Here is a 22,775-nt window from a genome sequence, read left to right as displayed (position 1 = left end):
AGGTTGACGCTACCGGGACCTGCCTTGGAGGGTTACTGTGAGAAGACACTGAGACGACACAGGAAAATGCTCAGAAGCCTGCCTGGCTCACAGGAAATGCCCGTGGTGGTTCTCAGGCATGGACAGGGCCCAGGGCAGTCATGGCCCCACAGGGGCTCAGGGTCCAGGCCCAGGGACATCGGCTGGGCCTGCTCATCAGACACAGCACAGGGTCACCTCCTAAACAGGCTACCACAGCTAACGAAACGTCTTTCCGTAGACCCTGCCTTTCTTTACAATCAGTGTTTTATTTTACAGGGACGTGCAACACAAGTCAAAAATGCTGTTCTGTAACCGCACTTTCAATGGGCGTGCTGGCCACAAACACATGCGTGGCCCACTTGCCATGAAGCAGTTCTCCAGTGTCTGCCTAGAGAGCGAGAGGGGTGGACGGAAGGGCAGCCGTTCGTTGGCAAAAGCCAGATAAACAGAAGACAGGCTCTCAAAATTGGAAGGAACCAAACTCATAGAGTGAAGCCCTAGAAAAAGCTTCCAAAGTCCACCTGAACTGCGCCTCCCTGGGCAGCAAGACCAACATGGCTGACTCCAGCAGGGCTGCATGAAAATGCGCTCAGTCTGTTGGACCTTGTGTCTGGGTCAGTGTGGTTTAAACTTTAGTTTACAGCTGCACGGTCATCTTCGTATGATATGGGGCTGAATTAAACTACCCAGGGTTTGAACGTACAATTGCTACCCTGAGGCCCACCAGTACCGGTCACCATGGAAACGAGGGGACTCTGACTTGGTCTCCACCCTAGCCACCCACACAGGCAGGCAGGCACACAGGACAGCAGAACATGCAGAGGGGGTCACCTGTTGGCCGCCACGTGCCCGACAGGGAGGCGGAGTAGGGGGAGGAGAGAGGGTGATCACTTTTTTGGGGCAGGTCCGAGAACGTTGCTTGTCCCGTCGCTTTTACACCAACAGACACAAACAGAGAGAACACAGGTGAAAAAGACGGCCACACTGAGGTTGGTTCTGGAAGGATGAGAGGCACCTGCCAAAGGCATCCTGAGACCCCTTCCCAACCCCGCGCCTCCGTCAACACAAATCCGTGTCTCCAGGGAGCGCCCGCCCCGCCTGCCGTCAGCCTCTGGTTGGAGGCGCGCTGTCTGCAGATCCGAGTCTCGTGCAGCCGCTGTGGGCTCAGGACCTACAGGGCAGCACTTTCTTTCTTTTTTTTTTTTAGGGCAGCACTTTCTAAATCCCAGACCTGGAGCATATTCTTCTTTGTTGGTTTATCAAGAAAGCTGGGGGCAAAAGAGAGGGGCCCAGGACATACCCTCACTCACACTCAAAAGGTTCTGGGAGATGACCAAGGAAACACAGGAAAGAGCAGGAGACAGGAGACAAAAAGAGCACCTCTGCCAACTGACACCGCACAGTGTCCGCAGGTCACTTCCCCACATGCCCCTTCCCACGGCGTCCACTTCCTGGAAGGCTGTCTCCAGTGTAGGAACCCTTTGGGGCCTAACAAACCACCAGCTTCCTAGGTCAGAGGGACTTCAGCTTTCTCACGCCCAGACCGACCTGTGGGGTGCTCCTTGCAAAGCCCAGGAGGGGGGAGGTAGGGACACCGCTCCTGCCTGCCCTCCCAAACCCCCAAAGGAGTCCTCCTGTGTCCCCATTTGTGTGGCACCTGGCAGTATTCTCTCTCAGGGACTAGGTGCACAAAGCAGGCTCGTGACGCCACCCCTGAGTCAGTACTGGGGATGTGTCATCCGTGACATGATGCATTCATGAGGTCGTGAACTGGGGCACGGCCCCCCCCCCACAGCGGGGCAGGCTGACAATTCCGCTTCACACAACACACAGCACAGGTCTGACGGCTGCAGAGACCCGGCTGCGCCTTCTAACCCACATCTACGGTGCCCCTTCCCAGACCAGACTTGACTTTAAGGGTTCTGTTCTGCCTGGAGAAACTGGCAGTATGCACTCAACTCCACTGACCGCGACCGCAGATCACCCGGACGTGTGCAGGCAGCACCCGCACGGGCTGAGGCTCCAGGTGCCCCTGTAGCCTGGCAGGGGTCCCTGCCCTGGGCCGCTCCAGGAAGTGCCACTCAAGGTCATCTCTTTAGCCAGCGACTGTGGTCCTGTCTCAGGCCACCTCTGTGACGAGTCTAAGAATCTGGGAAAGTAGCTCATCTTCCCCTTCAGGAATCCTCCATTAAAGACTGACCTTTAAATCAGAGGGCCTACTCAAGGTGAAGGGTAAGTCAGTAAAACAAAAATCAATTGCTAACAAGTTTTTCTCAGAAGACCACCCCTCCCCAAGCACATGAAGAAGCAGCTTGGCTTTGTGGTGAGTCTGGACTCTGCTCCCAAGCTTCCATTTCAGCCTCACAGGCCTGCCTTATGTGCATATTCTTAAAAGAAAGGTTAAGAAAGAAACAATCTGCTTTAAATGTCATTCAACTAAACCTATCTCACCACCTCCCAGCACTTCCCAGCACAGGAGAGCACCATGGCCACACACCCAACCACCGCTCAGAACCCCAGTCCTCAGTGATTCCAAACCAGAGAGGGCAGACCCAGGCCGTACTCCTGACGCAGGAGGGACGGAGCAGAGGCCTCCATGGCTGACGGGCTTCCCATGACCGCCAGGCACCACCTCCTCTCTCTCTGCCCCACTCTACCATGTAGAAGTCACTCTACAGGAGTTTCTGCAGAAACTTTAGTGAAAATTTCTAAAAAGGCTATTTTAAATGTAGCTAAAACACCAAGAAAAGTGTACACGATCACCGTCCATGGTTTGAGGCAAGGTAACAAACCACAGTTTGAAACTACTACCTGGATAACATTTTCCTGTTTAACACCAAAGGCCCACTGCCCCAAGCCCCAAACTCAGGATGGTCCTCCAGGGGTCATGCAGTCACAAGTCAGCCAAAGGTCAACTTGGGACAAAGGCTGTAAGAGCAAAACCCCAAAGACTCCGGAACCTCACCACGCAGTCCCAGCTGGTTTCAACACTAAACAGCCCAGCCTGTTCACTGGATTCCCAGATCCAAAGGGGTTATAGAGGTCATGCGGTACTGTTAGTGAAAGTGACTACTAGTTGTGTCCAACTCTTTGCAACCCCATGGACTATACAGTCCATGGAATTTTCCAGGCCAGAACACTGGAGTGGGTAGCCTTTCTCTTCTCCCTTCTCTGGGGATCTTCCCAACCCAGGGATCGAACCCATGTCTCCTGCATTGCAGGCAGATTCTTTACCAGCTGAGCCACAAGGGAAGCCCAAGAACACTGGAGTGAGTAGCCTATCCCTTCTCCAGCAGATCTTCGCGGCCCAGGAATCAAACCGGCGTCTCCTGCATAGCAGGCGGATTCTTTACCAACTGAGCTATCAGGGACGCCTGATACTGTCAGTACTGTCTGTTAAACCTTCCTGGAGTCCACTCAAATGCACACAGATCCCTACCCGGGGCTCCAGTGAGGCCTCCAGCCAGCTGGCTCAGAGGAGGAGCGGGTGGGAAGGCCTGGGCCTGGGCAGTTCCTTTACCTGTTTCCACTGGGGGGTGGGAGCAGAGCGACCCTGCTCAGGCAGGCAGCTGGACGGCTGGCTGACCCCACGCTCCTGTGTCAGCTGTGACACACAGGCCAGTGTGGGGAGGGACAGCACATGGAGACAAAAAAACAAAAAAGAACACACATTAAGGTAGCAGACACGAAGGTGCTTCTCACAGCAGACAGACACACATCTGAGAACTGAGGAAGGGCTCACAGAATTAATTCTAGAAAGTTACACTTATAAAGAAAAATACATAGGTTACACTTATATATATGTAAAAATGTAAGTTACACTTGTGGAAAAAAAAACAAGAAACCCCCAACTAGGTCAAAAACAAACACAAAGGAGAAGACAGACAGAGCTGTAATTCTGAGTGTCTTTTTCCCGAGCTCACTGCTCTGAGCCTAAACCACTAATTGCCACTTGGAAACTGAGGCGTGCATCTCCTGAGGACAAACTTCCTCTGGCGGACAGCAGCCCACGTTCCCGAGGTGGGAGGGGGCCTGGGCTGCAGGCTTCTCGGCACAGACGCCTGAGGAGAGAGGATCTGAGTGAGCACCAGACGTGAGAAGATGTTCATGTGGTGGACCCCACCCTGGTCCACAGGAATAGGGGCTGACGATGTGGAGAAGGTGAAGAGGAGACGCGCACTTAAGCACCAGAGGTTCGGGAAGAAGCTCTCGGTGTGGACCACACTATGTCAGCACCTCCTGTCATGAGAAGCCAGAGTGACTTCTGGACGAGCAAAAGGAGAGACAAGACTGGACAGACATCGCCGGCCAGCCCTCACCAGGATTCGGGAGGATGTGTGTGAGGTTAGTCAACGGAGCATCTTGATAACATGCCCACTCTTGACCTCGTCAAGGACAGTCTAATAAGGCAGCTTTATCACCAGAGTATTTACCTCTGTGCTTATCATCAGAGATGAGAAACAAGTCAACATCCAGCACCAGAGGAAGGGTTAAGAAAGGCACAGAGTGCACACTTTGGAAGAGACTTGTAAGGAGTTTGGAACATGGAAATATGCCCAAAGTTACAAGAAGAAAGCAGAACAGAAAAGTACATGTCAATAATGACCTCAACTATGAAAACAAAGACGTACTAAAGAAAAGACCTGAAAGAAACATGGCAAAATGTTAATAACATTATAGGGGCCTTAACTATCAACATTATTTTCAGCATTTTCCTCAATAAGCAGAAGCGGAGGTTTTTGTGACTGAAGTTGATCAGGGCAAGCGTTGGTTTACCACTCATGTATGTATGTATGTGAACACACACCTGCGTGCAGAGACTGAGACCCCACCATGCTGTAAAGGTCCCGGGTGGGCGTGTGTCACAGACACCTGGGACCTGCCAGGGGATGACAGAAACCCTCGTCCCTCCCCACACAGACGCCGCCTCGAGCCTGGAGCCCTCGGGGGGGTCTGGGACATCCCCCATCTCACCCGCTCCCTCCTTTGAGGCCAGACCAGGTCCCGGAGGGTGAGCGAGGCCTACCTGTCTCCTCACACCCACAGACTGTGGGGGCGCGTTCTCCTCAAACTTGGCTAGCAGCTGGGTTGCCATGTACTTCACTTTGTTCTGGTTGCCGAGGGCCACGTCCATCCTCCGGTCGGTCAGCGTGCTCACCAGGGTGGGCCTCCCTCCTCTGTGGCCGCGGGGCGTGTCCTCCTGAGGAACATAGGTCCCGAGAGCCGCCTGTGTCAGAGCAGCCCCCTGCACCCCCCCAGGGCCTGGAGTGATGGCTGGTCTCAAGGTTAGAGCTCTCCTCGAGGTTCTCATCTCAAAATAGACTCAGGGCGGGAACAGCAATGAAGAGGTGCTCCGGCTTTTGCTGGTGTGATCACATCCCTGGAAGGCCCCTTGCCCTTTACCATGTATGTGACTCCACAGAGAAAGGAAGGCCATGTGCACATGTGTGTGCTCCTGGAATGCTCTCCAAAGAACAGAGGCGCAAGGCCACAGGAAGCATCCGTGCCCACCCCTCTCACGTGGATGAACTGGAAAGATCCAGCAATACTAACTCGGAAACTGGGGGATTAAGCCAGGAAGAGGCACAGTACAGTGGCTCTGGCAAATCCCAGACATTTCTCTCACCTCCTCTGACTGGCTGGTCTTCCTCCTCTTCCCAGCGCCATCCAAGTCCTTCTCCTTCTTGTCCTGCACCAAGAACAGAGGGAAACCGCGTCCCTTCACTCTCCGCACCTCGCCTCTCGCTCTGCAGCTGGAGGAAATCCCGTCCACTTACCTTGGGGGAGCGCTTCCGAGAAATGGTCTGCCCGAGTTTGCTCAGGAAGGAGATAGGGGACTTGGTGCTGGCTATTAGGACAGCCCTCTCCTCCGCGTTCAGGTCTGAAGCGTCTGCGGGCAGAAATCGGCAGCGTTCAAGGACAGCCGTGAAGGCGCCTCCCCGCAGGGAGGGCCAGGGCGCTCTGAACCGAGCAAGAACTCCCGAGAAAATGCACAGAGGCCTGCACGCTAGGTCTTCTCTTCTCCATGCATACAAATAGGACCAACACCTGCCCCAGTCAACTTCAGTCACAAAATCCTCCGCTTCAGCTTTTCAAAAACTGCAATCTGCCTGTGCATGTGGGTCACAGCAGAGTGCCAAAGCCCCACTTTGAGGATAAAAAGTTCAGGCAGAGACAGAACGGGAGAGACGTGGGGAAGACAAGGTGCAACCCAGGGCATCTTTCTGGGGTGTGCAGACACCTGTACTGAGCTTCACATGGAGGTGGGGCTCTCCCTGACGGGCATACTGATGTTAGAGTTGTGGATTTCTGTTGCAATAACTGTATCTCTAACAAGAAAAAGCCTCAGAGGTCTACAAGTGCATGGCTAGAAGACACTGGAGAATGGCACTTCAAATCTGTGGATACCAATGTTTTATTAGTAACAACAGTAATGCTGAGATAATAACTGAAATTAATAATACACAACTAACATTTATGTAAGTGCTTCCATTCACCAAACACTCTTCTCAGCATTTCACAATCTAATCATATACATATTGCCCCCATTTTATAGAAAGGGAAACTGAGGCACGGGGAAGTTTAGTGACTTGCCTCCAGTTGAACAAGGGGAGACAAAGGGGTGCAAACCAGGTCAGGTACCATGGTCAACACTCATAAGCATCATGACGCTTACTTCATCTGTTTCCCAACAGCCTGAGGGCCAAGGGAAGATTTCTGGAAACACTAAAAGGCAGGAGAATAAAGAGCAGCCAAAGAAGGAACAGTTACAGAGGAATGAGAATGAGGCAAGTGTGGTCCAGGATCACAGAAGCCAAGAGCAAGACAGAGTTTCAATGGAACAGACGTTGTTCCAAACACTGAACAACGCAGAACAGCCAAGTGCCTGAGAGGTGAGAAGGGGGAAGGATATGCATTTGGTGATTCTCCCTGACCACGGAGAACAGTTTGGGCAAAGCAGAGGCTGGGCTGCAAAGTGTCACAAAGATTGGGCAGTGAAGAAGCCCAGGTCACAACAAAAGCAGTTTTCAAAGAGGCTGGTTTGGAGAGAAAGCGACAAGACTCTGGACAGAAATGCTCATGGACTCCACATTCGCAGGTGTGCTGAGCAAGAGGTGGATCAGAAGGAGGGCCTGCCAACACCTGCAGAGAAACGGGACTGATGGTGGGGGGGGGGGGCACGGGGAGCCACCCAGCGGCCCCGGGGACCCTTACCTCGGGAGGGGAGCGAGTCCTTGAACATCTCGTAGAACTGGGTCAGGTACATCACCATGGACAGCTTGTCCGGCTCCCCCACCGAGGCCATCTCTCTGCCTGTCATGATGGGAGAAATGCCCAGCTCTTTCTCAGCAATATCGAAGGCCAGCTGGTTATTCTTCTCCACATTCTGCTCATCCAAAGAGTCAAAATCTCTGAGGAACAGGATGAGGAAGACATGTCAAGACCACGCTTGACAGAGCCCCAGACCAGAAAACACCGTACCATGGAGTAGTCAATGCAAAGCCCGGGTTCAGGACCACACTGAAATTGGACAGCAAACCTATCTCACTTCTCAGCTTGCTTCCTCTTACTAATAAAATCAAATCATCCTCAGGAGGAACACAGGATTAAAGATCTACCCACAAACGACAAGAGAGAAAAGTTGGAAAACAAAACATTTCTCCAATAACGTAAACTTCTAACTAAAATGTAGGCTCAAGAAAATGAGCTGTTTTTATTATGTTTCCCCTGTGCCTGCATGTGGTCTGCGTGTATTAACCTCATGCTCAACAATGAACAGGTCCTGTTTGGATAAGGCTGTGTTTAAAAAGCCTGGAGCCATCACCCCCGTGTCCATGGAGCTGATAAGCTGTTGATGGACTAGGTCGGCTCTAGGGAATCATACTCGGCCTTCTGCTCACAGGGAAATTCCAAAACTTTCCTCAAAAGGTTGTTTTATTGCTAAGTCCCTGAGTTTCCCTAAGTACTTAGATTAACGAACATTTCCCACTGGGTTTCAGGCTTCCTGCTATTCAGTCAAGTAAAGACTGATAGCTTCGTGACTTCAGACTTAACCGAGCAGGGCTTATTTTATGTTAACCTACTGACTGTGTAACTGTTTCATTTTCTGAATCCCTTTACTCTGTATATTAAGCCTATTAAACTGTGGAGGCCTCATTCTCCGCGAAGTCACTACAGCCTGAACAGTGCCAAGTTAACGACTCTGGGCTTTGTGTGCATCAGGAGGAAACCCCCAGGCCCCTGGAGCCCCTTCGGTCCATCCAACAAAAGCGCGGCCCCCTACCGGCCAGGCTCCTCCAGTGCTCGTGACCCCAGCCCCTCGTCCTGCTCTCCCTCTGGAGCGGACGTGACTCGCCTGGCCCTCGTTTCAGCACTCCTGTGCCGTAACAGTCGTCCTCAAGCTGCCCCCCGTAGAGGGTGACTAGGCCCTACTTCCACTCGCTTTATATCAGCCTCCGCACGAGCCAAGGATGGGGCGCCAGAGGTCACTTATCCAAGCCAATCAGAAATCCCCATTTCTAAACACCAGGTGAGGCTGTTTATTAACATAAATGGGAACTAGGTCTTTCAGGATTCCTTAGGTAATCGTTAAAATAAGACAAACACAAAAATGGGCCCGTAAGTGGACCTAATGATGAAAGGACAGACGGTCAATATAACCCCACGTGCTCTGCTTGTTTCTGAATCTTCCTGTTTGGCTTCCATGGTAAGGACTGGGTGCCCCAGGCACCAGCTGACCAGGGTCATCCTGCTGTGCTAGTCTGCGTTTAGATGAGCACAGGACGACAAAGAGAGGAAATGGCACCACACAGTGAGGTAAGGCCACCTGAGTGTCACGGGCTCGACACTCGCCAAAAGTGCGGGAAACAGAGACAATGCGGGCCAGCCCCGCTGAACGGGGCAGTTGCTCTGCCACGAGGGACACACGTGCTCCGGGCCCCACCCGGCCAGGCTTCCCTCGTGACCAGCAGCACCAGACAGAGAGCTGGCTGCATGCAGAGCTCAGCCTGGGGCCAGGAAACAGGGTTTCCCTTCATGGGATGTTAGCAGGCTCAGGGGGTCCACCTTGCAAGCATGGAGACTTGTACACTCAGCTGGTCACTACTGCTTGGGCTGAGCTACAGAATGCCTGAGAGGCAGAGCTTTAAACACCGCTACATCAAGATCAGTCACAACCTGCAGAAGAAGCATCGTGCTACGCGTCCCATTCTGGAAAAAGGCCACCTGAGCGCAGGGAATACGGATGAGGCTGAGCCTGGACTCACATCAGGTCAGGGCGGTATCGGTGTATGATGGCACACAGGGCCAGGCCGCTCTTCCACGACATGGTGAGGTCCGTCACGTTCACCCCAGCATAGCCGTCTGTCTGCCGCTGGCACCATCCCAGCAGCTTGCTGGAACGAGCCACAGACTCTGGAACAACAACAACGTTATTAGTGGAGGTGTGGTCACCTGGGAGCCTTGATAGAGAATCCACGAAACCAGTCTGAAAAAATACTGAAGGCAGGGACAAAATAGCTGTCACTGGTTTTCAAAAGTAAGAAGCTATTTAACTGGTATTACATTTTTTTTTTTTTTTGGCTACACAGTGTGGCTTATGGGATCTTAGTTCCTCAACAGGGGCCAACTGAACCTGGGCCCATAGCAGTGAGAGCGCAGAGTCCAAATCACGGAACCCCCGGGGAATTCCCATGAAGTTTTAGGTAGGCAAGAAACTCCCAATTTATCCAGACTCAGGTCAACGTCCATGCCCGGGACAGATGACAGACTACCAGCGGGTGACCTGGACCCAAGCATGCTGAAGCCCAGGGTCCCTGCGGCTCTCTAGGACAGGGATGCAGAGGGAATGACCCCTGCTGAGCTGTCACCCTCACGCCAGCAGCCCTGAGATCTCCCTGGAGAGTTGGCAGCAGCTGGGGGAGGAAACGCCTTCCCTCCAAAGCAACACTTGGAGGACCCAAGAAGAAAGGTTCAGTCCTGCACTTTCCAAGTGCAAGCAACTCCGCAGGATCACACAGGCGAAGCCAAGGACCCCAGAACAGCAGGCTGAGCCCTCAGCAAGACAAGCCATCATGCCCTGAAACACTCGACACAGAGACAATGCACATCCTGGGACGTTTTCCAGTCACTGATGTGTCTCCTAAAACATGAAGAGCCATTTAAAAATCTGTTTTTCATAACTGCATCAGAAGAGCCCTGACATGGAGCATTTAGAAGAAGCTGGTAACTCCTATCCGTGTCCAAGAAAGTCTGTTCCTTACCTTAGACAGCTGAAGATATTTAACCTTGTACTGAGTCACTAACTGCTTTGTGAACATAAGATAAAAACTGCATTTCTAAAAACCCTGTTTTATTTAAGTCTTTCAGGGAAATGAATCCTGAAATAACACAGAGAAGCACTGCTGGTGTCCTCGTCTAAATCTCTTGGCTTCCTAAATTAACTTTATTCAGATGTTTCCCAAGTCTATGTGTCCATCGGTCCAGTATGTACTGGACAACCTCAAAAGTTCAGGCTCCAGAACTACAGTGAACAAAGACACACTCTCTGGGGAATACCCTGGCAGTCCAGTGGTTAGGATGCCTTGCTTTCACTGACAAGGGCACGGGTTCAATCCCTGGTCGGGGAATTAAGGTCCCACAAGCCACATGGGGTAGCCAAACAAGACACACTCTCTGCTTTCAAGGAAGATGACCTTGATATTCCAACAGCACGTCAACTTCAAGATGCCCAAGACTGAACTCAAACCTTCAGCCCCACTTCCTCGTTCAGGCTCTGCAGTGCTTCTGGCTCCTTAATACTCCCGGCTGCCACTCTGACACCCTGCTGTACACCAAGTGTTGCAGTGAACACCTCACTGTGCCCCTTGGTCCTCAAAGCCAGAGTAAGGCACGATAGGCACCCCCATTTCAGACACAGAAACCTAAGTTCAGATGTGCTAAGTATGCTGGCAAGCCACATCCTTCACAGATGGGCAACGGCTAGACTGGACTCGGCCTCCCTTCTCATCCACAGCCTCAACGTCAGGCCAGTGAGCCTGACATGGATGCAGCCCTAACTACCAACTCAGCCCGGTGCCCTTCTCTGCCTGGCTCACCTGCACTGCAGTGACTCTCCTTCCGAAGAGCTCTTCAGAGGCCGCGCCACACACAAAGTACAGCGCGGGCCCTGCCTCTGCCACCGTGTCCTGCAGGCTCGTGGTCCTCAGCTTCGAGGCCACGGCTTCTTCACTAAGACCTTTCCCGCAAACCTTGGCTGTCACGTGTGCTCAAAGGCCCCCCACACACACCCCGCCCTCTCAACAGCACGTATTCAGTTTCTCTCCACACCCTGGTGAACCCTGAGACCAGGTTTCCCAGCCTCGAAGCACCGCTATTTCCTGGCTGTGGGGCTGACTTGTGCACCATGGGGCAGAGCAGTCCCATCCCATCCCAGCCTGACGAGCGCTGTGCACACCGCAGCCCAGCCTTCACACAGAACACGCTGGGTTGGCTGAAAGGCCAAACCAGGACTCACCGTTGCGGGCCAGCTTTGGGGTGGTTCGGGAATTCACAAGGTTCTCCATCTCCAGATGAACATCTTTTGTGTCTCCAGTATCATACAGATGGCGCACCTGGCAGGAAGGTTATAAGTCGTGAAGAAGGGAAATCACACACCAAGGAACCAAGGCCCACCTGAGAACAGAATGACCCCGGTGAAAACCTGGGCAAAGTGTGGTCAGAAGGGACAACGCCAACCTTAACCCCTTCTGGGATGCAGTGGGTCACACACATAAACGCGCGTGCACTGTGGGAACCTGTGATAAAGAGACACTTGGCCGTGGGGGGCTAGGGGCTTGCTTAGTCTCTGTTGGGCCATGACTCCTGCCCAGTAACAGCAGATTTTGCCCCTAACATAGAGGCCCAATGTACAGTCTAGGACACAGGTATCTTGAATGGACTGCTTTCTCAATGTTGTTGGGCTCTTTGAGATTACTGTGCTTGGTGAAACATCACTCTTGGTGCAGTAATAAGGCTTCAGACATTCTGAGCTGGCCGACAGTATTTTTCACTTGCAGAGGGCCTTATCTTCCCACGTCCTCTCAAGGGACCAGTCCGGTCTGCCACACAAAGACCCGGGGAGCTGGGGTGGTAGACTCCGTGGTGCAGATGAGAAGACAAGAGCGGGGGAGGGGAGGGCCCTGTCACAGTGACTGGTGGCAGTGACGCAGGTGTGCACCGCACGCCCCGCCCCGGGAGCCAGGGCTGTGCCCTGCTCGTCACTGCACACCTGCCGCCCTGGCTGCTCCGTCTGCTGACGGAAAACGCCTCCTCAGCCAACCCAGGGAGACATCACTTGGTTCTGAAGGAAGGCTGCGTATGCTCGTATCTACAGGGTCTGACCGGGCCTGACAGTGGCCGAGACATGCCCGACTGGCCAGGGGCTCTCACCTGGCTCGGCCGGAGGAAGTTGACGTTCACGTTGGGGTATCTGGTGACAGGGTCGATGCTGTACTGGCTGAAGTTCTTGCTCACATTCTCAGGGGTGGTCTGAGGCAGCAACCTATAAATGCTTTCCCTGCAAGAGCAAACAATACGCTCAGAGCAGTGACAGCAACAGAAACACCTTTGATGATATTTCTATGTTCTGAGAGCCCAGGGCAGGGCTAACCTTCCTCCTGGATGGGGTTTCCCCACCCCCACATCAGCCCTGCTTCCCATCCCCTCCAGCTCCAGGATCCCACAGGCCCCAGACTGCTACGCCCCAGCGAGAAGGGCAGGTACATTGCTGTGGGCAGGAGCAAAGCCTGAATCTAATTTACTACTGTGCTCTGTTTTGGCAAGTTCACCAACCTTTTTTTTTTTTTTTAGGTTCACCAACTTTTTAAGAAAATCACTGATGAAAAAAACTTGCCACCAAATTTACCCAGAGAACCTTAGGTAAACAGACTTAAAATGATATCAACCCCGAATTTCATCCAGCATATCCTCTTTCTCTAGTTCTGGTCCAGGCACTTGTTCTTTATCAGCAAGCAAATCCCAGGTCTTATCTCATTTGCAATTATCTGCTTCGAAATATCTGATGTTTGAGAAATGTTTACAAGTAGTTTGGTGTTTTCCTTTGAATTCAAAGTCATCTTTAATTAGTTCTAAGTTAGTACATACCCAGCTACCACACTGATTTCATTAGTGTAAGTCTCTCTAGTTCAAAGACAAGAGGACTTGACACAGTATTTTCACACCCCTGTTCACGTAACTGTCACAGAGGAATAAGAGAGCATCCTTCAATGTTACACAAAGATTCAGACACCGCTTGTAAGAGTTTGCTTTGGAGAGTGACAAAAGAAAATCACTGAGATAACCTGTAGGTTTCTATGATTTTATGAATACCTGTCTTACCTTTCTTCTCCTAAATAAGAATATATCATCAATTAAGAAGGAGAAACCTGAGCCCAGCCTGCAGAGCACAGTGCTGATGCTCTGTCTCATCGCGGACAGCCCCTGCAGTTACCTCTCTGCCAGGACTTCCAAGGGACTCGTCCCCAGAGACCAGCTGCGCACCATCCAGGCAGAGTCCATAGCAGCCAGAAAGCCCCGGGCTATTCCTGTTCCCATCGGCCAAAAAGGCTGGAAGGGGACAGAAAACACAGAGTTAATATAAATTACCTTTTAATACAGGGAAACTAAACTCCAGAGCAAAGAAAGCCTTTGCCCCTAAGAAGACGTTCTGGCAGGACATACTGCCCTTCCCCCCCTCACAACCTGGCAGATCCTAACCCTAACTCAGCGGGCCCTGAGCCCCCAGGTTGGATGCAGTAGGATGACACAGACGCTCCCCAGCCCGGGATCCCAGGTCTGTTTCTAACCATGCCGCCCCCCCAACACCCTTTCTCACCTCCAGGAGGCTGTCCCCCACCAGAGCCACCAGCAGCTGGTGTCCATTGTGCTCCCGCACCAGGGCCGCGTTCTCGGAGGCATACATGCACGTGAAGTCGAACATAGCCACGTCAGGCTGCCCGTAGTGGTTAATGGCGAAGTCCAGCGACGGCAGCTGCTGCTGGGTGGAGAAGTCGGCTGCCTCCCGGGCGTAGCTCAGCAGGGCCTCCTGGTCCACATTCTCCCGGGAGAGCAAGAGCTCTGTGTCGGCGTAGTCCTGTCTCCAGAGACGGGGGGAGCTCAAGGGAAAGCCCAGGCAGGGGCATAGGTGCCCACCGGCCATGGCCACACCACGTTCCCCGCCCCAAGAGTGGCTTCCTGTTCCAAAGTAAGTCCTCCACACAAATTTGGGAAGGTGGGAGGGGCTTGTTTCCAAAGGAACATGGGTTCCTAGAAACAGAGTCCCTGCTTTTCCATCGTTCTTGGAACAAGTCACTACTTTTGCAGTCTAGTCCACTCTACCTCACGGAGCTGCTCTGAACACCAAATACAATGACTTACGTGATGGTGCCTTGTAAACTGAAAAGCATCCCCAGTTAAGGCTGCTATCAGCAAGCATCCTCTTCTGACAGCAACTGGACGACACAGGACACTCAACCTGCATCTCCCATCGACCCCAAAGGAAGAACCCAAAAGCTTCCATGCCCGACCGATAAGGAGGTGGGAGCACCAGCAGCCCAGGGAACCGGCAAGAGATACACTGAGGACGGAACAGAAGCTTTCCAAACAATACACAGGATTCTGGAAGGCCCCACAGCAATGCACCAATGAAGAAAAACGACGCGAGAAAAAGGGCTCTCCACAGAGAGGACTGAGAAACTCCTCTGCTCCGGAGGTTCCTGACCAGGCCTCTTCTTCAAGGGGGGACCGGAGCTCCCCAAGTGTCCCTGAGGGCACCTCCAGCTGCCCAGACAAGATGGAACGGGCAAACATGCACACTCAGGTTGGTTTGTTCAATACTTAGTAAGTAGCCACTGTGGGCTCAGGATTCAGTGGCACACACCCTGTGTGCTAAAAAAAACAAACAAAAAGGAAAAGTACATCAGGTTGCAGCATTCTAGATTGGTCCAACATAATGTCAACTGATCACCACAGTCCTGACGAGGACGGCAGATGTCAAGTCTTAGCTTGGTCCCGAGGCGCGCCAGCAGGCTCATGGGTATCTCTTCCCGATGAAACATCCAACCAAGTATATCCCATTCTGGATATACTCTGGTGGCACACGCTGCATCCACTGCTCTGTTCCCTTCTTCTCACACACACACAAAGGCCATGGGGCTGAGACACAGACAGGAGGCCCCTGAGGAAGAGTCTGCTGCGGGCAAGCTCCCTGCTCCCCAGCACTGCCCAAGGCAAAGCGGCAGTGTAACACATCACCACCCTGCAGAGATGGGACGCCCTGATACTCAGCCACAAGTCTGTGCTGGGACTGCAGGGGCCTCAGTCAGCACATCATCACAGGAACAGTAATTCTCAAACCCAGACCAGCCAGACCAAGCAAGACTTAAGAAACTCTCCTAAGGAACCATCTCTGGAGGAACCATCCACCTGTGGCTCTCTGATTCCATTTCCAGGTCATCATCTCAGGGAATGTCACACAATTAGTCATCTGGAAAAAAGGCTTAGCTGGCCCTGACTCCGGGTGAACAAGAGTCCTCACTGTCAGGCCACAAAAAGGTCCAAATAAAGCCTGATCGAGGCTCTGTTCCCTGGGCCTCTGTAACCAGATCCACAGTAAAGCCAGAACTGCTCTCAGGCTCCCAGAAACACCAAACTCCTTTCCCTCTATAACCCCCTTTACTCTACAACCCTTTCCCAAAGGATGACCTATAAACCAACCAATAATCAGCCACATGGGAATGCACCATAAGCCACAAACCGAAGTACTAAAATTACACTGAATATTTATGCACAAAATGCTACCTGAGATTGCTCTGCACAGCCCCACGCAGGCAGTGCTGGCCGCATGCTGATCCCTGTGAAGCTGGATAAGAGGTACACAGGGGTTCATTACCCAAGTCTCTCCACTTTTGTTCACACTTGATATTTTCCACAATAAGAGATTTTTTAAAGTGTTAAAAACATCAGAGGATTACAAAATACACAGTCCCAGGAGATGAGTGAGGTACTCATTTTAATGACTTTGCAAGAAAAACTGATCAGACAATAAAATTGTTTATCTTGGTAATCACATAACCTGATACATAAAAAAAGGTCTAGAAGAAATCCATGACTCACATGCAGTATCACCCCTTTGTCCAGTAAGCTCTGCTTCTTGGCGGTCATAACGAAGTAGTGTGTGTCATCTTTGTAGTAGACAATGTTCTCCAGGTCGATCCCTGCGACAGAGGACAGACATGCACGTGAAGGTCTGCTGAGACTGGGGGGGGATGACTGTTATCAGTCCACAGAGACCGGGGTCCTGGAACCCCAGGCAGGAAGAGAAAACAGGTGTCTGAGCCTGATCTTCACACCCTGCCCATTTGTTCACAAGAGGGAAGCTTGGTCATCCTCATACTGCTCTCTGCATTTACCTGACACCCTGTTATCCTAACAACAGCCATCAACAGGAAGCAGAAACACAAGGATGGGAAGAAGGGAGAGGTTAACCTCAAGGAGGAGGGTCTGAGCCAGTTCTCAGGTTAAGCCTCTCTGACTCATCAAGGCAACAGGGGAATCTCCTAGACGCTCACGAGCAAGACAGACAAGCAGATGCTGGAAGCAGAGAGTGCATCACTGGCTCTTTAACTCTGTTAACCTAGAAAATTAGATGCAATGGTAAGAACTGTCCTAGAAAACAGTTAACTGCAATGTGTCACACATTCTTCTTGCAGCTTAATGTCTAAGTGAATCTATTCACAAGCTACCATACAACAGCCTCATTTTTATCTGGCACATGGTTTACTTCAGAAGCAAATGAACTCAGAAAAACAAAACATACTCAACACCTAGAGTCTGCTTCTCAACAAACCAGGGCTCCCCACCCACAGCGACTCGGCGCCAGGCAGGGGAAGGGGTCCAAGCAGGAGGAGCAGGCCAGTCACAGCGATGAGCACAAAAGACAGCAGAGCAGGAGACAGAGACGCAGATGGCGTAAGGCTCAGAGCGACGCACAGGAGCGCAGAAAGGGCAGAGAGAGGGCTACAGCACAGCAGTAGTAGCAACGGCCCCCGCCTCGCCAACCCCCCCAGATGAGGACCAGAGCGGTGTTCAGAGTCTGTCCTTCCACTGTGGAGGTATTAACACCAACCTGTGGCTTCCCTCAGTTCCTGGAAAAATTTTTGGTTGAATATAAAAGCCACACCACTGATTTCTTCCACTTTGGCTTCTGCTGTTGTATTTCGGTTAATAAAATTCGCTGTAATGGCAATGGCCAATTTGCCACGGAATTCTTTCCGACGAAATCCTGGGAAGGGGGGAAGAAATTTTCAGAGGTGACAAAAGCTGGTCGGAGAAGCAGGAAGTTCACGTCAAATAGGAGAAATAGGAGGGGTTCTGATGAGGACGTGGGGGAGTGTGGGAGGTGGGAATCACGGGAAATTGAGGGCAGCTCTCCTCTGTCTGGAAGTAAGGTGTCTACCTCCCAAAGCCTTCCCAATCCAGCAAGATGTCAAAGTCACCCACAGCTAACACACACCTGGAAATCCGACAGGCCAGAAAAGCACTTGGTGCGAGGCTCCGTCTGCTTGAGTAAGTCAGGTCTAGACCTGCAGTGTCCCCGGCTCACGAGAGCCTGGCTCTCTGCACCCAGAGAAGTGCCTGACAGCCAGCTGGTGGGGCCTGCCGTCCACCAGCACAGGCAGGGACCAGAGGAGGGGTCTCAGGAGTGGGGACTCTGAGGACACAAGCTCTTACAGGGCTTGGGGAGGGTGACCCTTCCCTGGCTGTGAACCAGCAGGAGGAGAAAGAGACTGCCCAGTACCTTCCAAGGTATTCCTGCGGCCATCCCCACCGATGATCACTTCAAACTCATATTCTGACACAGGGTGCGTTTTGGGATGCACCAGGGCCCGCCAACCTATCCCTGTGGACCAAAGTCAGAATGAAGGTCATCACCGGACCCATTCATAAACCTGAAATATTCATACACCCAGATCTCTAGATATCCAGGTGTGCACACGGCACAAAACCCCATGGCAAACACAGCAGACATAAAAGCGTGGGGCACAAACCAAAGAAAGAAACAAGCCTTGAGGAAGGCTCACAAAGGAACGTCCCCCAGCACATGACCTTCTGTAACGAATCTAAGCACCCAGCATGTCCCATACTATGTCAGGGCCTCCTCATTAAGTCAAAGTTCCTCCAAAGACACAGACTATACAAACGGAGAAGCCCTTTAACCAGCTCTGAAAACTATCCGAGACGCCTGTCGTCTCCTCCCTAGGTCGAATCTTTCTCACCCCTTCCAGCCCCTTTCCCTCCTTATTTGTACACTCACGTTCATTTTCTTGATCCTCAGGAGGCTCCACAAGTCCTCGGAATTCCACATTGACGTGGATCTCAATGCCTAGGATCAAGGCTACTTTCAAAAGTATCAGCTGAAGCTGACGGATACCTGGGTGGGTAGAAGATTGCACAAGTGAAGGTCCTCAGTGGGGCAGACAGTCAGCATCACTACCCCAGTTCCCCTACCCACCCACGCACGCAGAGTTTACACGGCTGCTCAAAGTCACTGGCAGCAGGCTTTTCCCAGCCATGCCTGTAGCGTCTTTCCCTTCCCAGGGCAAATACGACTCAGAGCAGATGTTCCAGAGACAGACATGGGGCCATGCCCACCTCTTGGGTTAGGTGTTTCCAGCACACGAAAGCACTGAGACAACAGGAGACGTGCCCCTCCCCCATACTCTCTGATGTGCTCAGAACCCACCCCCCCATCCTCCCTGATGTGCTCAGAGTCCCCCCGTCCCATCCTCCTTGATGTGCTCAGAGCCCCCCATCCTCCCAGATGGGCTGAGAGTCCCCCACACCTCCCACCCCCCACCCCGTCCTCCCTGATGGGCTCAGAGCCACAGTGACCAAGCAGAAGCTGTGACCCCACAGGACTCCCCACAGAAGGTAGAAGATGGGCCCCAGGGGCACCTCCCACTGGACACAAAGGGCTGCACTGCCTCCTGAACCACCCACGGCTTCTCTCACCTCATACCTCGCTGATGTCCACACACCCTTACATGCTGAGAGGGGCACCCTCCACCCAGCCTCAGTCTCTTACTGTCCCCCTCCCACCTCTGGTCCACAGTTGTAGGAACTAAGGCTCAAAATGATGGAAAATCTTGCTCATTATCACAGTGAGAGTTATGTCTTTGTTCAACGTCCAGTGAGTACCTCCCAGGTGCCAGGCACAGCAGCAGCCCAGGGCTGCTGAGAGAGGGTCTGGGCTCCAAGACAAATCCTGCCACGCACAAGGTAGACAAGTCCACTGATGTGACGACCCTGTCCTCTGCTAAGACCAATGTGCCTGCAGGCTGTGAAAATGTGCTAGGGAACATGCTAATCCTCATTGAAGTCATCTCAGTTATTTCCCCCACTGCCCACCCTTCTGACTCAAATCCTCTGCTGGCATACACTATAGCTGCACACAACGGCGTTCCAAGATGCTTTATACAATACAGCCCAACAGATAGACAGCGTGCTGCTGCTACTAGTGGAATGTGGCATCTGTTGGCCAGCATGTGATAAACGCACAACTGCTTTGAAGCCGATGTTTACAGGACACACCTGAAGAGCTCAGAATAGCAGCTCCTTGATAAGGCTTCCCTGAAACCATCAGTGATGATCGACAGACAAGACTTTAGCCTCATAAAGTAGACAGTCTGTTCTGAACCACTTTTCAGATCGGCATGAAAACAAAAGCACTGTCTGCATTAATGTCTACTGACTCAAGCATGGGCCCAGGTTGAGCCTGGAGGGGTCCAGAGTCAAGCATGAGCCCTGCGTGCTGCAGACCTCGCGAGAACCACCCAACAAAGGAATCCCACTATCGACTGGCCACTCACAGCCAGACCAGAAGTCTCCTTCTGCTCCCCAGGGCCACCCCCAGAGCATGTGCCCTCTCGTCAGGAGGGCACCCGCAGTGGTGCATCACAGCCCACACCTCAGGGGGCCTCTCCCTCTGGACTACGAACCACCAGAGGGTCAAAGCCCACACTGGAAGTCTGTTTCCCGGCCTGGCCCCAGTGCGCACCCCACCCACTGCCAGTGCTCAGTAAGAGCCCAGGATCTTAGAGCTCCTCAAGATAAACTCATTTTGCAAGAGACACATTGGCACTTAAGAATCTCAGGTTACAGAACCCCCAGAGGGCAGGTACCCTGACTCCAAGTTGAGTGTGCTCTCTATGCAACAGACACGAACGATGACAGGGCACACCGGCTTCTAGAATCTGCCTGCCATTGTCCCCTGAGAAGTGGGCAGAGGCAGCATCCCACAGGAGACCTGATCTTACTTACTGATGTGGTCGATAGCCCCAGCACAGAACTTGCCGTAGAACTTCTTGGCACCCAGACCTCGCAGGTCATGTATGGTGAACGGCCAGAGGTGCAAGACGTTGTTGCGGGAGAAGGCGTCTCGCTTCTCAATGACGACCACCTTAGCTCCCAGCAAGGACAAATCAATGGCTGTGCGGAGACCACAGGGGCCGGCTCCAATGATGAGACACTGAAAGACACAGCTGCTTTCAGGGCAAAGGCAGCACTCTTGACCTCATGACCACCATTCCCTAAAGTCCCCACAGGGCTATTCTCCCCATTACCAAGAAACCTTCACTCCCATCTGGGTCAGAGTGGAGCGCCCACATGGCTTCAGAGAGAAGCTCTGAGCGCTCTGGATGGAGAAGGACTTGACTTTCACTGCTGGACAGAAACTCAGACAGGGCACCTGCAGACCATGTTTACCTGGGCCATGACATCAACACAGGAAGAAATTCACATGCCACCTCTCATCAACAGGAAAAAACCTTTTGGAAGGCTCATAAGTCAAGCAGATCTCTGTCTGCTTGAGGAGACACAGATCACTAAACACCCAGCCAAGCAAGCCTGGGTCCTGGATGGACCTATCACTTGAAAGACTCCCAGGAGGTAATCCTCAAGAATCAGGGCTTTCTGTGCTGAAGAGAGTTCTTGAAGATCCATGTTCTACAGAAAGACTCAGGCTGACACTGAGCTAGTTTACATGCATGTCCAAAGGAGAGACAGGCACTGCCTCTGGCTTCAAATTCCCTTCATTCTTAATAAAACTCTAGAGCACACTCACAAGAGTCATGCCCTTGAATTACTTGAATTCCGTGTGTGAATACCTACCCAAACACAAACCCACACAGGGCAAGTTAAGGCTCATGAAATAGTAACAGCAGTCCTAACATCATCTGCAACTACCTTTCCCTGCTAGCTTTTCCAGCTTCTCACAGAAAGTGGTCTTATATAATGAGGAAAACACAGAATGTGTTATCCTTCTCCACTCCCCACGCCTCCTCCGGCACACGTGAGTAGACATCTTAGGTCTTTGTCCAGGCCTATCTGATTCATGGAAACTTGATTTCTCTACATTGTGAAGCAAGCAAAAGCCTTGCTTATCAACACAGGCCTCTGGAAAACAGATGAAAGGAGGTCTGAAGCCTGTGGGAAATCCCCAAGTTGGCCAATACTCTGCACACCTCACTAGACACTGAGTCCAGAGGCCGCTCTGCCAAGCGCCAGGCCACCCAGGCAGACAGGACCCCTGCAGGGCCTGGCTACCTCTGTGCTCAGTGGCCTGCGTCCTCTAACAGCCTGAGAGTCGGCCAGAGCTGCAGCAAGATCAATAGCCCCCATACCGTTTGACTTCAGGGTAGTTCTCAGTAGCTGAGACCCCCATGCTCCTGTGTCAATCCATGGGGTAAGAGCGGAGCAGGAGGAACGGTCGAATGAACACAGGCAGAGGACCCACACGCGGGTAAGCCTGACGCCTCCCCAGGCTGTGGCTGACCCCGCCCAGCCTCACAGGCCACCTCCACCCGATGCACTCTCCTTCTCCAGCGAGTCCCAGGCCCTACCTTGGTGTTCGTGCACACCTTTCCCTTCTTGTAGTCTTTGTGGCTGCCCCGCTTGTCCAACTTTGCCCAGAGGGCCTTGGCTTTCCAGTAGTTAAGCTTGGACTTGAGCTTGTGATAAAAGGAGCGGTGGTCCTTAGGCTTCAGTTCCAGGTGGTCGCAGAGCTCTTGGAAGGCCTTGAGGGTCCCCTTGCAGGTGGTGGCCTGCACGAAGCGGTCAAAGAGGACGTGGGCCCGATTCGTGGCCTCGTTCTTACTCTCCTCCATGTCCCCACTCTTGGCGCCCCGGACAGGTGGGGCAGGGGGAGGGCTGTGGATCCGACTGACGCCGTCACCTTAACCTAATAAAGAAACAGGAATGGTTAGCACTTCTGGGTCGGTATCTAGGAACAACTTCTAGAAGACAGTTCCCAAGTGCAGCAGTCATTCGTTAGACAACGTAACGCACGGCCTTGCCCTCCACACGCCAGGCACCATCTGAGGCCCTGGGAATGGAGAGGAGCAAGACCGCGGCTGCTGTCAGGGACGTCAGAGCCGAGCAGGGGAGACAGGCTTGTGCTCTGCTGAGCATCAGAGAAAGAGAGGCACGGCGCTGGGGGACATGGGCAGAGGCCCCGTCACAGGGAAGGGGTCCTCACCCAAGATGGGCCTCTGAGGGACAACAGCTGAGCCTTCCAGGAGGAGCAAGTGTCAGCCGGCAGGGGAGAAGTGCAGGACATGGAGAGGAAGGAAAGTGGAAGGCTTGCAAGGGAGTCTTACAGATGAAAGGACTGAGTGAATGGTGACACCAGGCCAAGGCGTGACAAAGAGAAATACTCA

At 52.5% G+C, this 22,775-nt stretch overlaps 1 protein-coding gene across 18 annotated transcripts in view; it reads right to left on the bottom strand.

Moving 5' to 3' along the window:
• Positions 1 to 22,775, bottom strand: part of MICAL3 (microtubule associated monooxygenase, calponin and LIM domain containing 3) — a 142,190-nt gene that overhangs the window by 54,218 nt on the left and 65,197 nt on the right. For 14 of the 18 annotated variants that reach the window (XM_043439754.1, XM_043439751.1, XM_043439757.1 and 11 more), the window contains 17 exons: positions 21,960 to 22,297; positions 20,380 to 20,587; positions 18,374 to 18,490; positions 17,858 to 17,959; positions 17,186 to 17,341; positions 16,174 to 16,274; positions 13,895 to 14,152; positions 13,511 to 13,626; positions 12,451 to 12,577; positions 11,537 to 11,633; positions 9,288 to 9,435; positions 7,237 to 7,433; positions 5,799 to 5,911; positions 5,648 to 5,710; positions 5,048 to 5,221; positions 3,542 to 3,625; positions 853 to 951 (listed from right to left, as the gene is read on the bottom strand). In XM_043439754.1, coding sequence (XP_043295689.1) covers positions 853 to 951; positions 3,542 to 3,625; positions 5,048 to 5,221; positions 5,648 to 5,710; positions 5,799 to 5,911; positions 7,237 to 7,433; positions 9,288 to 9,435; positions 11,537 to 11,633; positions 12,451 to 12,577; positions 13,511 to 13,626; positions 13,895 to 14,152; positions 16,174 to 16,274; positions 17,186 to 17,341; positions 17,858 to 17,959; positions 18,374 to 18,490; positions 20,380 to 20,587; positions 21,960 to 22,223 — 2,424 coding nt within the window. In that variant the 5' untranslated portion in view covers positions 22,224 to 22,297. The remainder of the gene's footprint in view (positions 1 to 852; positions 952 to 3,541; positions 3,626 to 5,047; positions 5,222 to 5,647; positions 5,711 to 5,798; positions 5,912 to 7,236; positions 7,434 to 9,287; positions 9,436 to 11,536; positions 11,634 to 12,450; positions 12,578 to 13,510; positions 13,627 to 13,894; positions 14,153 to 16,173; positions 16,275 to 17,185; positions 17,342 to 17,857; positions 17,960 to 18,373; positions 18,491 to 20,379; positions 20,588 to 21,959; positions 22,298 to 22,775) is intronic. The other 4 variants (XM_043439767.1, XM_043439768.1, XM_043439761.1 and 1 more) reach the window with 3 other exon arrangements.

This window comes from Cervus canadensis, chromosome 21 (genome assembly GCF_019320065.1).
Source record: "Cervus canadensis isolate Bull #8, Minnesota chromosome 21, ASM1932006v1, whole genome shotgun sequence".
NCBI classification, from domain to species: Eukaryota; Metazoa; Chordata; class Mammalia; order Artiodactyla; family Cervidae; genus Cervus; species Cervus canadensis.
The sequence above is the reverse complement of the archived record's forward strand: the minus strand, read 5'-3'. Positions and strand labels throughout refer to the sequence as shown.